This window comes from Pteropus alecto, unplaced genomic scaffold (assembly GCF_000325575.1).
Source record: "Pteropus alecto unplaced genomic scaffold, ASM32557v1 scaffold88, whole genome shotgun sequence".
NCBI lineage: Eukaryota > Metazoa > Chordata > Mammalia > Chiroptera > Pteropodidae > Pteropus > Pteropus alecto.
In genome coordinates this window covers 14,001,316-14,017,481 of record NW_006494611.1, presented here as the reverse complement: position 1 = coordinate 14,017,481, position 16,166 = coordinate 14,001,316, and the positions used below count along the sequence as shown (strand labels likewise).

Here is a 16,166-nt window from a genome sequence, read left to right as displayed (position 1 = left end):
TCTCCTCCTTGGGGACTTTACAGCTGCTCTTCCCTCTGCCTGGAAGCTCCTGCCCTCCCCTCCCCATCAGATCTTCCCTGCTCAAATGTCACTTCCTCAAAGGTGTCTTACATGATAACATAGCTAAATACCCCTCGAAACCCATACCCAATCACCTCTGGTTCCTGCTTTGTGTTTTATGTAGTACTTAGCAGTATGGGAATTATTCAATTACTTATTTGCTTGTTTATCGTCCTCTCTATTACAAAGAAAGCTCCATGACAGCAATGACTGTCTTGCTCACTTCTCAATCTCAACACATGGGATAGTATCTGATACTTAATAGGCTCCAATAATTACTTCTTGAATTAATTAACCCTTTCAACAACTCTATGAGATTATTATTATCTCCATTTATATTCAGATTCAGAGGAATTTGCCTTAACTGCCTATGGAGTAGGGTAAAGTATGAATTTTTAAAAATATTTTCTTTATTTGTGATTAGGGCTTAGGATAATTTTTATTCTGACATAGGCAAGTGTATTAAATTTTGGTCTCAAGATTGTTAAAAAAATTTTTAATCTATAGAGTTTTTCTATATATCTTTTTTCCATTTATATTCAGATTCAGAGGAATTTGCCTTAACTGCCTATGGAGTAGGGTAAAGTATGAATTTTTAAAAATATTTTCTTTATTTGTGATTAGGGCTTAGGATAATTTTTATTCTGACATAGGCAAGTGTATTAAATTTTGGTCTCAAGATTGTTAAAAAATTTTTTAATCTACAGAGTTTTTCTATATATCTTTTTTCTTTTTTAAAAATTTTATATTTTTATTTTTTTCTATTATCATTGACGTACAATATTAGATTAGTTACAGGTGTCCAACAGGGTGAAGTCTGACTTTAAATCAGGTCTCATCTCATTCCAGACTTGAGGGCTTTCCTACCACTCCCCACTGACTCTCTTATGAAATAATATCCAGTCTGTGTGTGTGTCATTTGCCAAATCTCACTTTCATAAATAATGATTCAAAATACATAGAAGATACTAGTTCTTCATTCCTACAGTTGTCCATGGTGCAGGGTTATTCTATTATGGAATCCCACTCTTTGACCTTTGACCCTCTCTGTAGGTATAAGTGGTGGTTACAGATGTTCCTATACCAAGAGTCCCCCAGCTTTTCCCAAAGGACCAGGATGGGGTTCCCCTGCCTGACTCCCCATTTACAGCACCTCGTTGGGCCATGGGAGGTGAGAAACATGACAGGAGTGGGCAGCTGGGCATTCAGGGGCTATATTCTACATTTACCAGGGATAATTATTGCTGGTGAGTGGACTTGCCTACAATTAAGATAATGCTTAGACCTGGGAAATAATCCAAATATTTCAATGGTTGCTTTCACTATTCTAATTTTTCAAAAGATTAAATTTTCCAACTTGAGCCCTGCATATTTTCCACTCCAAAATAAATCTGTGGAGAAGTCTGGAATGTTCAGACTTAGATAATCTGTGTTCCTGCAGAGTGCCCAGCTCATCAGGGGGCCACTTTAACAAAGAATAAGCAGGAATTCACTCTAAGGAAAGCACACTGGTTTATATATTTATTTCTAGAAACATCTGCATGTAGATAATGTACAAACCTTTTTCCCAGCAAAGGAAACTTCTACAAAAGGATCCACTAGATTTTTCTTATCTGCATTGCCTCCAAATATTTCCTTCACTGTCTGTGAGAAAGCATCATCCACTGGAAAGTAACATGTTGCATAGCAGAAATTAAATTTGATTCTCTTGAAAAAAATAGAAATCGCTTAACAAAATTAAAAATGTCCTCCTGTACATGAATATAGTTCCAACAATGATTGTTCTCAAAAGTGGCAAGAGCTAGTCACAATGTATTGGGAAAATTCTTTGAGTCTTAGTTGAGAGAGAAAATCTTTTCTCCCCATAGAGTTTTAAAATCAACAGGAGCACCTTGAAAAATAGATCGATAAATTATTATGTTAAGTATCAATCATTTATCAAGGAAAAAAAATAGAATAAAGACAGTCTATCCAGATAAGGTAAGAGACAATTCTCAAACTCAGGCCTGATTTCAACCTGGAAAAGGTGCTTCAGGTCAAAATGATATAGGCCTAATCTGACTTTTTCAGAGAAATTCAAGGAAATTTGGCATAATCATAAGTAACACATTTAATCAATACAAACAGCAGATTTCTCTGTTTTAACAAATAAAAGTGAATAGAGATCAATTAAACAAGTAGGAAGTATAATGGGAGCTTTAATTTATTTATGTCATTTAAGATATTTCTGAGGAAAAGATGGTATTGGGAGGCATTATAGGGTCTTTAAAAAGGGGAGGGGAAGGTTCTCAGTAAAAGCAGCAAATCCTGAAGAGACCCATGGCCTGAACAGTGGGTGCTGCCTCCTGGGGACTTGAAGAGGGGTCCAACGTCCCAGGGCCCAAGCAGGAAGCAGACAAACCAGGCCAGGCAAATAGGATGTTTGGTCCTTGGCAAAGACAGAGGAGTAACTGGACTAGCCTCTATGAATAAAATCACTGTAAATGATCCTCTTGAATGAATCCAATCTCTTAATACACGTGTCTCATAATACAATAGCGACAGACTTCTCATTATTGGTACTTAACCACCCTTTGCTTAGACATTTTAAATAATCCAATAGCAAACACATTTATTTGTTTATAAAATTTCACATATTCATTTGGGATCACAGGAGCTGAAAGTGCTGACTGCTTACCTCTCTTTAGTATTCTCTAGAATAAAGATATCTGGAACACTAAAGAAAGAGGAAATGGAGCAGAACGGGCCAAACACTCAGCAAGGAACATGGTTCAGTGACCAATTGGCTACCCCATAAACTAGCTTGGGTAGCTTTCAATGGGGCCAGAATGAATGAAAATAAGTTCATGAAGGCCTTTAAGGAAAAAAAATGGTAGGGAACACTGATCCTTTTTCGGAGTATGATTTTAACACATCTAAGTATGCAGATAACTAATAATCTCAGGGCAGAATTAAATCAATACGTACTCTGGGGGATATCTTCCGCCCGGTAGATTTTCAGCAGGAAGGTCACCCACCGGAGGGCAATGCCAGCAGGGAGTAACAAGTTACTCTCCACGTCATCACTGTCATTATCACGATCTTGTTTCTCAGGCTGTTGGGGGCACAGGATAATAAATTATACACACAGAAAAGCAGCACTTTTAAGAAGCTAAACTAATGCATGTAAAACGACACCAGTCGGAGCTGATTCCATGAGGACTTCTTGTGGTCCAGGCTTAAGAGTTCAGCCCCCAATTCAACAAAACTGCTCTACAAAATCATTGCACATTATGTTTCTTCAATCGATAAATCACGAGAAAGCAATGCGTTCTTTGTAATTTTATGAGCACTAAATAGCAAAGAGAGAGAGAGTTCCTGAAGTTCTTCCAATTTCTCTCTGGCTGCTTATTATTCTCAGGTTTGCTGCCCAATTTCCTAGAATGACAACTGTCCTTTTAGGTAGCAATGCTTGATTTTGCTAGTGGGCCATGCTCTGTAGCTAAAATGATGCAAGGAAGTCTTAAACACATACATATCTGTGCTTAATGAAAAACCCACTCATATACACCAGGAAGGCATCTAAGTGAGCTAGGAAAACAATTCTGTCATAAAGAAAAAATAGGAGGAATTGGAAGGCTGGGGTTACTGATGAGATGTGTTCCACTTCACAACTGCTGGCATCCACCTGCTTAACACTTGGTCCTCTTTTTTAATGAAAACAAAACAAAACAAAACAAAAAACAAATGTAAACAGTAGAGAATGTAGGTGCTCACAGGAGGCTCATCTCCAGTTCCCAGGACAAACATGCTGACTTTCATGTAACCTTTAGCACCCGAGCTGGCATCTTCAGGGTCATTGAGAAGAAGCCATTTTCTCATGACAGCATGACCTAAAATAAAAAAGGAGTCAAAGGACAGGGACTTTCTAAAGAGAAGCTGATGGATCTGTGATTCCGATTGCTGTAAGATAAATAAACATTTCCTCCCAAGTGTCATTATGACACACCAAATTCAATGATAAGTGTCTATATTAATGAGCTATACTTTGTACGGCTCCTACCTTCATCCTGCTCTGGTGTGACTTAAACAAGACTCTCTAAACTCTATCAACTGGTTTTACAATTGATTTTGATAATATCAAAATATCCTCACAAAACAGAGAAATTATCTATTTGTGTTAGGATAATTACCATTAGATTAAAAAAAAATAAATCTATACTAAGCTACTATTATTCATTCCCGCTAAGTATCCTTTCCCTTCTTGAATCAAAAACAAAACAAAAAAAACACTCTTTTTTGATTTCTTGATTCTCCCAAATTTTCTTGATTCCCAGAATCTTCCAGTTCATGGGGAGAACATTACTTACCAGGTTCATCATAAACAAATCCAACATCAATCTGGGAAAAAATAAGTAAAAGAGTTTAAATAGATTTTAAATTCAGCTTAGTCACTTCAAAGAAACCATCGTTATTATATTTGAATGCGATGCTCTTGCCTAGACTTAAATTTCTTTGAGACTTGACATTTCTATCTTACCTCTTCTGCATCCCCAATGCCTTGCCTGATTTGTGGCCCATATAAAGACCCTCAATCATCATTTTGAATGAATGAGCTAGTATTCGAGCTGGAAGGGATCATGGAAATTGGGTGACCAACATGTCCTTGTTTGCTTGGGACTTTCCATGTAGCACAGAAAAATCTCACATTCTGTGAAACCCCTCAGTCCCTGGCGAACCTGGACTGATGGTTACCCTACAGAAAGTGACCTGGCCCAACTTCCTAACTAATAATAATGTTAATATTAATATAATCATTAATATAATCATTGCTTGGACACTTCAATGTGCCAAGTGCTATGCTAGGTGCTTTATATATTCTATCTCATTTAATCTTTACAATGACCTCATTTTACAGATAAAGAAACTAAGGATCAGAAAGGTTGACATGTGGCTAGTTGATGGCAGACAGGGTATGAACACAGATCTGCCTGACACAGATCATCCTCTAGGACTTCTAGATACTGCAAGATCCTTCCTTCGAAAGGCAGCACATTCCATTAGAATAGCTGGGAAGTTACCAAGTATTTGCCTTTAATTCTAATGCAAGTTACTTGGAAAAGCACCCTGATTCTCATCCCTGGTTTGGCTTGCCTTTCATACTCTAAATTTATAACAATTGGCTTTGTAGATGGCACTCCGGGGCCACTGGTAAGTGGAACTGGGTGATGGGCTTCTCGCCATAAAGTACCCCTTCCCTTCGGAGCATGCATTAGCTTCCATCCACAGCTGAAATGCTGGGAAGAGCTCTGATGTGGTACCTTCAGGGCATCTTGCTTTAGGGTGTTGCGAAGTGTTATACTTTGGAAGTCCACTAGACCAAGGACAGAGGACACTCAGCTGGTTTGCTGGCCCCCGGAGCACTTACATCCTGCTGGTATTCCAGCTCCCAGCAAGCATCGTGGCATTGATCCCTTACACATAACCTTAAGATGTCACCAGGACAGGCATCCTGGGACCTGCCCAGGAGCCTGATTTCTCATTATGATAGTGTGCATCCTTGATGTAAGTTGAATGAAACAGACTGTTGACACTTACCTTAAATTCCCCCATCAGACAATCTGCCCGCAAAGAATGGGAATTATAAACCTGGAAGAAAGAAAAGCAGTGAAAAGATTATTGGCTTTATCTGGCAGTGAGTGAGCACGGCCTTCCTACGCTGTGGCCCCCTTACCCGAATGCTGATGATCTCATCCATCAATTCAGAAGGGGTTATATGGACATTGTAGAAAAATAGCTGTCAAAGAGAAAAATGTTTGAATGTTAGCAGAGATGCGTTCAAGTTTGGTGGGTAACATGCTATAATTTTGAGGGCCTTCTCAAAAAAATACAAGACATAAACCCCAAATTAAGTTTGACCACGTGAACACATTGCAGGGACCTGGAAAAGGCCTTAAAGCTTAAGCTTCATGAGCGTCAGGGTAAACTCACTTCCGCAAGTTGGAAAAGGGAAAAAAGATTAAGTGACAATTATAGTGTTTACTTTACTAAGTAAAAGTGTTCATTTGGGACCAGATATCTACTAGCTAACTGAGGTAAAGATCTAAAGTTATCCCATACGCTTAGGATTTGCATGACCTGGAAAGGTGAGTTTAATCCTGCTACATTTAGCTCTACCATTTGTATCTTGTTTCTCTAATTTTGTTCTTTCTAGCAAAACACCTTAAAAGCCAAGTTTGCCCATTGGATAATGTTAGTACCTAAGTAGAGTCAATGTTAACCACATTTTAACTCACTGTAACAGCTAAATTTAAGAAGGTTGATTGGCTATATAGAGAGTTAGAGTTAAACATACTAAAGTAAGAACCACTGGGGCTTGAAATCACATGGCCTGCTTCATCTTTGGTTTTATGTACCAATAAACTTTAATCTTAAGAAAGAAAGATTGAGCATTTATTTAAATTGAAACTTTTTCTCCTACTTTTCACTTAGTATTTTAAATCTACAAAATAATTGAAAGAACAGTATAATAAACACCAATGTTCACCAACTGTTATCAATTGGGGACATTTCAGGTTTAGTGAAAAAAAAAAAGCCTGTTTGCTTTCCTTCAACATATATTGTTTTTATAGCCACATAAGTTTTGACACTTTGAAAAAGTCAGGTTACTTAGTGACACAGAGTCATCCCTCAGAGGCATGCTGCTAATTAGAAAAAGCAAATGCAGAAGTAGGCGACATCATGTGCTCCATCATAAGGGGTGCAAGGATCCCTGAGGAAGGGCTCTGTCAGTAAGTTGTTGCAAAAACACCAGAAAGATCTTGGCAGCTCTGAGAACCAAAGATGAAGCAGGCCACATGATTTCAAGCTCCAGTGGTTCTTACTTTAGTGCGTTTAACTCTGGAACTTTGCGTCATCTTTACCAGTTAAGTGTGCACATGTGTTCCCCTCCCACATGGGTCAGGGGAGAGGTGGGTGGGTGGCAGGCAGGGAAGTATACATAAATAGAACAGACTCACTGAGAAGGAACATGCATTCCGCCTGTTTACCTCATCAAAAAATGGATTGTTCCCTCTCTTGATTCTTGTTCGGTGTGTCTGGCCACAGATGTGGACTTTGACCACAGGTCTTATATTGTTGCCACTTAACTGCCGGCCCTCAATCACTCGGACCCGGATCTGCAAGCACAGGAGTGTTGTTACCAACCCTTTCCCAGCATGCGTGTAAGAGCATCTTCAGGTGTTGCCTCCGTTCACCTGTGGGGATGGCTGACACCAGGCCAGAACAGCTTAGCAATGTACTAGTGCTCACGGACTGGAAGAGGCCACCTGTGCTTATTCCAAAGTGGGGACTGGGCTTGGGTTGCAGAAACCAAGAGCAGTAGTGGGGTTGAAATAGTTCAGAGCTGGCCTTGGACAGGGCGGGGTAGGGCTGAGGTCCCAGCTCAGACCCCATCCTCCTGCCTAATCTTCCAGAGCCTTGAGATGTACTAACTCACTCCAAAGCTGTCTCCAAGTCTAACACAATGCCCAGAGCTCCGAAAACACCACACCTATGCGTCTATTCTTTGATTACCTCTTTCCTACCTCCAAGGGAAAAGAAGGGTGTGGTTTTATTTCTCTAAAGAGCCTCATCTGACTACATCTGCTGCAGAAGAAACAGAGCTCTTATTGAGTTTATGCTCTGATGTCCTTTTTTAATACTTGAGCCACTGCCTATAGAAAAGGTCCTTCCCAAAATCACTAAAATTGCCAGAAGCTGGACAATACAGGGGCAAAACCATGATGCAGGGCACTCGGGCCAATCCTACCTGGAAGTCCTGTGGCTTGTTGGACAGCATCCGCCGGCTTTTCTTTCCCTTTGTGAGCCTCCGGGCAAGCTGAGCTTCTGACACTGTCCCACCTGGCACCTTGGGCCCAGAGCCCCTAATGATGCTGTCCAACCTGTCTTCCTCACCTCCATCTTCCTCCTCTTCTCCTAAGACATGAATAAGGATTCCAGTCAGAGATGAATGTCTGAACACTCTGGTTCCCTGAACACTGAGAGTTTTCAGTGTTCCTGAGGCAGGCGAAGGAGATGTTTCTCGGTGACATTGACTTGGGGTTATTTTGTCTCAGGTAAAGATCCTTAGGAAAATGCGTTTGTGATACATCAGGACAGTCACTCAGGTTGTCTTCAAAGTGACAAGGAGACCACCAGAGACCACAGGAGAGCATGAGATGGCGCAGTCGGACCGAGCCAGAAATCACCCAGTTCTGATCTTGGAGCCCAGTCTGAGGTCAAGGGGCCTTCCTGCGGGTAGGACGGAGGGATGACGATATACAGTGGGAAATTGGAGCCTTGCAGAGGAGGCTTCAGCTCCACCATTCCCCTGCAGGTCTTTTCTCTCAAGATTTATTCATGAGGTTTGGACTTTCCTTTTTGCTTGAGCCTCCTGATTCACGAATGCCCTCTCCACACTCAATGGCAGATGAGAAACTCATCTCTCGTTTTCTTGCCAAGCAGATGAAGGTGATCATCATGCTCTCCCCTTCTTCTCCTGGTTTGTCACTTCCACACACGTCTGTCCCCTCACAAATCCCCCTAGCTTCTCTTCATATTCAGGGGGAAAGAGCTTTTCCTGTTTAGTACAGTGAACCACCTCCTCATGCCTGAGAGCCCATTTCCTTCTGATTCTTTGGGAACCCCACCATGTATCTCCCTTTCTCTCTCTCTCCCTTCCTCCCTCCCTCCTCCAGGGGTCCCTTCTCTCTGCCTTCAAATATGCACAAATCTTTCACTCTTTGAAAAAAAACAAAAATCAACTCTACCTGCTATGTTTCTCATTTCTTTCATTCATAAACTCCTTGAAACTCATTGGCAAACACCTTTTCTTTTCTTAATAGATAAAAAATTTGAAATCTTAGTAATCTGCACAATATAAATTAAGAGCGACTAGAAGACTAACCACCTTGTAAAAAATACCACTATTCACACTCCCTATCTTTGGATTCTGAAACTCCTCTTTTACAATGCAAAATCATATAAGAGATTTAATTTCCATATGGAGCCATTGGTCAGTCACTCACATCATAGTATGAATTAGTTCAATCAGCTTGCAACATAACACGTCTCTTAAAGCTTGGATTCTGGAGTCATGCTACCTGGGTTCAAATCCCAGTTTTGAGCCATGTGAGTCTGAGGAAGTTTCTTACATTCTGTTTCAGTTTCCTCATTTGTGAAAAGGAGGAAAATCATAGTATTTACCACAGAGTATTGTAAAGATAAAATTAATCTATGTGCAAAGACTTCAACACAGTGGCACACAGCAGCAGCCAACAAATTAATCTTTTTTATTTTTTATTTTTTAGTTTTGAATAATCAGTTCTGGTTGTAGCACAGAACACTAGAATAGCTACTTTTGCCCTTTGCAAGATAACCTGGGTCTCTTCCTCCCTATTCTTGAGGAGGCTTCAAAAGATGGGCTTTCTTGCTACCCATCCTGGAGCACCCGGGTCTTAGAATGACCTTCCTCCTATTCTCCACCAGGTGAGCTCAGTTGCCTCAAGTTCTAGACAAAATGTACTATCTTGGGACAGGCCCTTCCCACCTTTCCCAGAGGCAGTAAGTCACCTCATCTCGTGTCTACCACACATTGTTCCACCCAGTTCTCACCACAGACACTTGCATCTATTGTTAACCCATAGGCCTCCCCACCACCATCCACTCTCAGAAGCAGGGGGCTTGTCCTTTTCTTCTTTGCATTCACCCCCATGCCTTACGCAAACCCTAGTGTGTAGCAAGGGCTCGATGGATATAAAATGAGAAATGAACAACTGAATCCTGTCTCCTACTTGTGCCTTCTCAAGTTCTTCGGCCATTTGGCAAATCTCCTGCAGATGCTATGGGGTGCTTCTCTCGACCTTGGAACCAGCCTCAGAGACAAAAAGAGGGTCAGGCTCCCTTTCTACAAACCTGTTCCAGGCTGGGCAATGAATGGCTTAAAGCTCCTCCAACAACTAAGACTAACTTCTGGAGCCCAAGTGGGATTTCCTCCCTGTTGTGGATTGTTCCATTTGGGATTGGTGGTTGTTTATGGCAGCAAGCAGGAGAAGAAGGAGGGGAAAAGCATCTCTGTGGTGCTGGACTCTGCATAAACCCTCATTAAACTCTTGATGGATGCTCCAGAAACGGACTGCAGGCAATGAAGAGCCAACATCTTCTGGAAACACCTTCTGCTATTCAGACATAAGGTTGAAAGGATGACTCAAAGGAAACCAGCCTAAGTCATGACTACCTCCAGCATCTCTGCACAGCAGCAGAAGGATATTTGAGCAGGAAATCACCCCTTTATGTGGCAGGAAGCTGCCCAGGGTTAAACAATGCTACCCTTAGTGTTCCAAAAGAATGAGGGGGCCCTTAAGGCATTGCCGGACACACCCTTCTGCACAGGCTGTTTCATTACCCACCCATTGGTGGCTGTGCCAGCATGCCCTGTTAATGAGACCGAGGCATGTACCTGAACCACAGCCACGTGACTCTTTCATGACCACAGAGGGCAACATTAAGTTGAGAACCACTGACTGAATAGGAAGCTGCCGGTTGTATTTGCTTCCTAGGACTGTCGTAACAAAGTACCTCAACCTAAGTGGCTTAAAATACTAGAAACGTGTTCTCCGATAGTTCCAGCCCCTCAGAATCCAAAATCAAGGGGTCAGCAGAGCCATAATCCTTCTTAAGTCCCTAGGAGAATATCCTTCCTTGCCTTTTACTAAGCTGGCAGCTCCTGGAAATCCATAGTGTTTCTTGGCTTGTGGCCACATCATTCCAATCTCTGCCTCCACTGTGATAGGGGCTCCTTCCTTGTGTATTAGTGTGCCCTCATTTCTTCTCATAAGGACACCAGTCACTGGGTTTAGGACCCTCGTTAAGTCAGTACAACTTCATCCTAACTAATCACATCCGCAAAGACCCTATTTCCAAATAAGGTCACGTTCTGAGGTTCTGTGTAGACATGAGTTTTGTAGGGGGACACTATTCGACCCACTACAGAAGACGTCATTTGTATCTTTTTAGTTTGTTCTATCTGTTACTCCAGTCTGTAGCCACACAGGCAACTCCAATCTAGTGACCATTTTACTTCCTCTGCCCCCTACTTCCTTCATGTGCTAGCTTTTCTCTAACCTATGTTAAATTCTGTGATCTAACACTGCAATCGCTCCCCTATGTGCCCCTCAATCCCATCCTTCTCTCAGTTTTTGTACTCACCTGGTTCATTCACCCCTCCACTTCCTCCACCCATTCACCCCGGCAGCTGAAGTTGCCTGAGAAGAACAAGCTACTTTACTGACTAGTCTCGCTTCAATTTCATGATGACACACCTTAAGCGGACTCACAGGACTGCCCAGGTATTCTGCCGCGTTCCCAGGACATCTATTTCAAAGATTTCCTGGCCACCGATTAGCCAACAATGTCACATCACTTTATCTTTCTGAACTCCTACCTATTTTGCACCTTGAAAATTTCAAACACCCTTCTCACCATCAGTTAATGACTTCAATTCTTATTAAGGAAACAGGCAATCAGAAGAGAATGTCCACATCCTCCCAACTCCAAATCAACCATCCTACCTGCACGTGTTGTCTGTCTTCCATCCTATAATCACTGAACTGCCTTAGCTCCGCGAGATGACACCAACCCTTTCATGGTGCATGCCATCTCCTCCTGCTACTCGAGGGTTTTGCTTCTGCAATTTCTGCTTCTGTATCTGCTTCTTAGTTTCCCCTTTTCTACTGGACCATTCCCATCAAGATATAAACATGCTGAAATATCGCCCACAATTCTTAAAAAATTTCCTGGACTCCACAGTGCCCCTACAGCTACTGCTCCATTTTTCTGCTCTTCTTTACTGTCCTGTTCTGGCTATGATAAGTGCTTTACAATCCCTCTGTATGAATGCCTCCTGTCTCCCCAACAATCACCATGTCACACAGTCGCTGACCTGTATTCTTTCTCAATGTCAGCAACTCTCTGTGTGACCCATACTTGGTTACAAGTGATGCTTTAATTAACACTTAAGAATGGCTGTCTGTGACAACTCCAGCAATTTAACTAAACAAGTTTTCATAAAACCTGAAATGTACTGTTGGCCTCTTTCCAGTAGCTCAATGGCAATATTCCTGCCAACTGCCCCTGCGTGCAGTCACTTGTGACAATGACACTTCCCTACATGGCTACCGTTTGTCCATCCAGTGCTAAGAGTTGGCAGCCCTAGGATGCCTTATGTTACAGTCGAGTTTGCCCTTGGCATGCCCAGCGGTGCCTTTCTCCAATGGGTATCAAACTCTTTCCTTCCTCCAGGCTTCCACACTCTCCTCGTCTAGCACTTTTTCTCCCTATTAAGCAAAAAAGAGTGGGCTATTAGTCACTCAGATGTCACCAGATCTGCAGGCCATCCCTCCATCACCTGCATCTAACCAGAGGAATGTCCTCTTAGAACTTCTCAATGATGGCAACTCCCAGCAATGGCTGAGGAAGAGGTACACTTGTCTAGTCATCAAGGACTTCCTCCTGGCCTGGAATACAGACGGTCATCCACAAGCCCCACCCCACCCTGGTCAGCAATCCCCTTTATCCAAACACTCTTCCCACTCATTATTTTTAGAGTCCTAGAATGCCAACCTCTGCCCATGATATTAATTTTACTTCTCATAACGAAGTCTTATTAAGTGGCGGTACTAGTAAAGGCAGAATTTAATTACCTTGGGCCAAAGGTCATGGCAAAATCAGAACAAAGGGCTGGTATAATATCATCGGTGTAAGTTAAAAAGTACAAATAGTACAAATAGTACAAAATAGGAGAGAAAAAGTTTCTAAGCATGAAAACATTTTGTAGATAACATGATTTAAGCTGGAATGCTGAATAATAATTTTTTTGGTAGACATATATAAATAAATGTCTGCATAAAAAACTCACTACCCTCCACCTTGATTCTTGGCTAAATAGCACTATGTACAACCTAAGAATCTTCTGGAATGGTTCCAAATCACAGGCCAGAACAAAGGTACCATGAAGAGCTTCTAACCAAACACGGGCTGTGAGCCAGTCTAGGAAATATTGCTCAATGAGCTCCGTCTGAGTCCGGGCAGGATAACATTAACCAGGTAAAACACTCAACTCCAGGACTTCTCCGATAAGCTCCAAAATCTGCCTTCATCAGACTCTCCTAGAAGTTCCTATTATCCATACAGATTGGAGGAGGTGGAGGTTCCCCTTTAGACCAGCTAAATTAGACTCTCTGGAGGGAGGTGCCAGAAATCTGCACATTTAAATATCTCTCTGGATGTTTTTACTGTGTCTAAAATGTAAGAACCACTTGTCTATTATGATCACTTCGATTTTCCTAAATATCCTAGAAAAAAAATTGTTCTAATACCATCAGTTTGCAGGACAAAATCAATTAGAGGTCCAATTCTGGAAACAGTGCCTGGGACAACCTTCTAGCACATTAACCATTTTCCAGTTCAGCTCTGACCAAGTCAGTCCCTATTCAGAAAATGTTCCATGGATCCTCAGGGTTGTCCATCAAGGGCAAATGTCCCAGCCTGGTTCCTAGCCTTCAGGAACATGCTTCTCTTTTATTATACCTCTGAATGAATCGGTCACTTTCGTCTATTCACGAGTGTTCCCCAAAATGACCTTGAAAAAAAAGTTAAACCATATCCATCACTCATCTATCATTCACTCATTCATTTACTCAATCGACAGGCATAAATTGAACACTTATGACTTTGTAAACATTGTACTAGGCACTAAGAATACATAGTTGAAATAGATAGCTGGAAAAGTATTTTCTCTAAGAAATGGTTTCCCATGTAATAATTTGCTTAGTTTTCTCTTCAGGAATTTATTATATTCAGCTCTGACCTATAATTATTCATGTTTATATCTTAACTTTCTACTGAAATGCAAGCTCATTGGTGGCAAACATAAATCTGTATGCTCCCCAAACGGGTGTCAGTAAATGCTTTCTGAACTGGCTCAAATTTAATTTCAAGCAAAGAGACTTTGGTGTTTGTGGAATGAAATCAATTTGAAGCACCAAGTCTGGCTATGCATGAGTTTTTGCATTTCAATTGTTGGACAAAGCACAATTTTAACAGATGGTTCTTTAAAAATAAATATGAGATTTAAAAATACTTTATTCTGGGCATGGGAATATAGGCTGACATCTGGTGAATGAAATTGGCAAAGTAACAGGTTTTCAGGAGGTCAAACCTGTAGTCTGGGTCAGCCCATCCTTCTGTCAAAGGAACAGTCTCAGAGGAAAGTCATGAAAGGGATACCTTTGACACTACACACTTTTACTTAAGACATCAATGCACCAGCATCTGTTATCTTTATAACATTGGTATAAGTGTTCTAGGGAAGCATTTCTTAAAAATGAACCCCTTAGATAAGACACAGGAAATACAATCCGTAATTGATAAGCTGGATTTCATTAAAATTAAAAATTCCTACTGTGTAAAGGCAACGTCAAAAAAAAAAAAAAAGTAGAAAACAAGTCATAGACTGGAAGAAAATATTTGCAAAGACATATCAAAGAAAGGACTATAATTTGAAATATACAAAGAACTCTTAAAACTCAACAAGAAAACAAACAACCTGATTTTAAAAATGGACAAAAGACTTTAACAGACACTTCACCAAAGAATATACACGGATGGCAAATAAGCAAATGAAAAGATGCTCCACATTACATGTCATCAGGGAAATGCAAATGAAAACAACAGTGAGTTACCACTACATTCTTATTGGAATAGCCAAAATCTGGAACACTGACATCACCAAATACTGGATGTGGAGCAACAGGAACTCTCATTCATTGCTGGTGGGAATGCAAAATGGTAGAGATACTTTTAAAGACAGTTTGGCAATTTCTTACAAAACTAAACATATTCTTACCATACAATGAAGCAATCACCCTCCTTGGTATTTTCCCAAAGGAGTTGAAAATGTATGTACACAAAATAAACATACAAGAAAACAGCACGTAATTGCTAAATTTGGAAGCAACCAAAATGTCCTTCAATAGGGGAATTGATAAACTGTAGTACATCCAGATGATAGAATATTATTCAGCACTTAAAAAACGAGCTATCAAACCAATGGAAAGACAGGGAGGATTCTCAAATGCATATTACTAAGTGAGAGAAGCCAATTTTAAAAGGCTATATACTGCATGCTTCTAACCCTAGGGCAGCCTAGAAAAGGAAAAACTATGGAGACAATAAAGAGATCAGTGGTTACCAAAGGTTGAGAATGGGGGAAGATGAATATGCAAAGCACAGAGGATCTTTAGGGCAGTGAAAATACTCTGTACTATATTATAGTTTTGAATAAATGCCATTATATATTTGCCCAAACTTATAAAACTATAGAGATTATGATGTGTCAAAGTAGGTTCATCCTTCATTAAAAAGTGTACCATTTTGGTGAGTGATGTTGATAACTGGGGAGACTATGCATGGAGTGGATGGAGGCAGTTATGGGAAATCTCTGTACCTTCCTCTCAATGTTGTGGTAAACCTAAAACTTGTCTAAAAAAATCTTAAAAGGAACTCACATGAACCCCTCAGGTATTCAATTCCTGTTACTCACGGTCATATTAGTTTCTTCAACTTGCAGGGGCAAATTTTTCTGAAAATCTTCAGTTTTGTGTTCTGTTATTAATATTTCAAATTTCTTTGCAGGACCCACTATGTGGATAGTAACCTTTAAAATCAATATTAATACTTGTGAATGGTGGTTATCTGAATAGGATGAGACTGAGAGAGTTGAAATTTCTGTATCTTATATTTCTGTGACATTCACATTTTTATAAGCAGGTGTTGCTTTTGTACTCAAAAAAATCAATAATCTCAAATTTTTAAAATTTGACATCTATATAAATGAGAGGAAGCATACTTATTACTTTGATATAGAATGGTGAAAGTCTTTTTGTTTGCTTTTTTAAAAAGTCAATTCAAGAGAAGAGGGGAAAAAAACAAATTCTGGTCTAGATTCATGTTTATGTCATTAAGGTGTAGGATGACAGAAGGTGTGGCTGTCTTCCTGTTATTTCTGTCTCATTTTTGTGGTTTTACCA

General features: G+C 40.5%; 1 protein-coding gene across 1 annotated transcript in view; it reads right to left on the bottom strand.

Annotated features, from left to right (window-relative positions):
• The window catches only part of MYOF (myoferlin), a 138,085-nt gene that overhangs the window by 79,598 nt on the left and 42,321 nt on the right, over positions 1–16,166 (bottom strand). Inside the window, 8 exon segments of the mRNA XM_006925945.3 lie at positions 1,621–1,724; positions 3,028–3,154; positions 3,817–3,932; positions 4,410–4,440; positions 5,638–5,688; positions 5,774–5,836; positions 7,089–7,217; positions 7,850–8,016. Of these exon segments, the coding sequence (XP_006926007.1) occupies positions 1,621–1,724; positions 3,028–3,154; positions 3,817–3,932; positions 4,410–4,440; positions 5,638–5,688; positions 5,774–5,836; positions 7,089–7,217; positions 7,850–8,016 (788 nt within the window).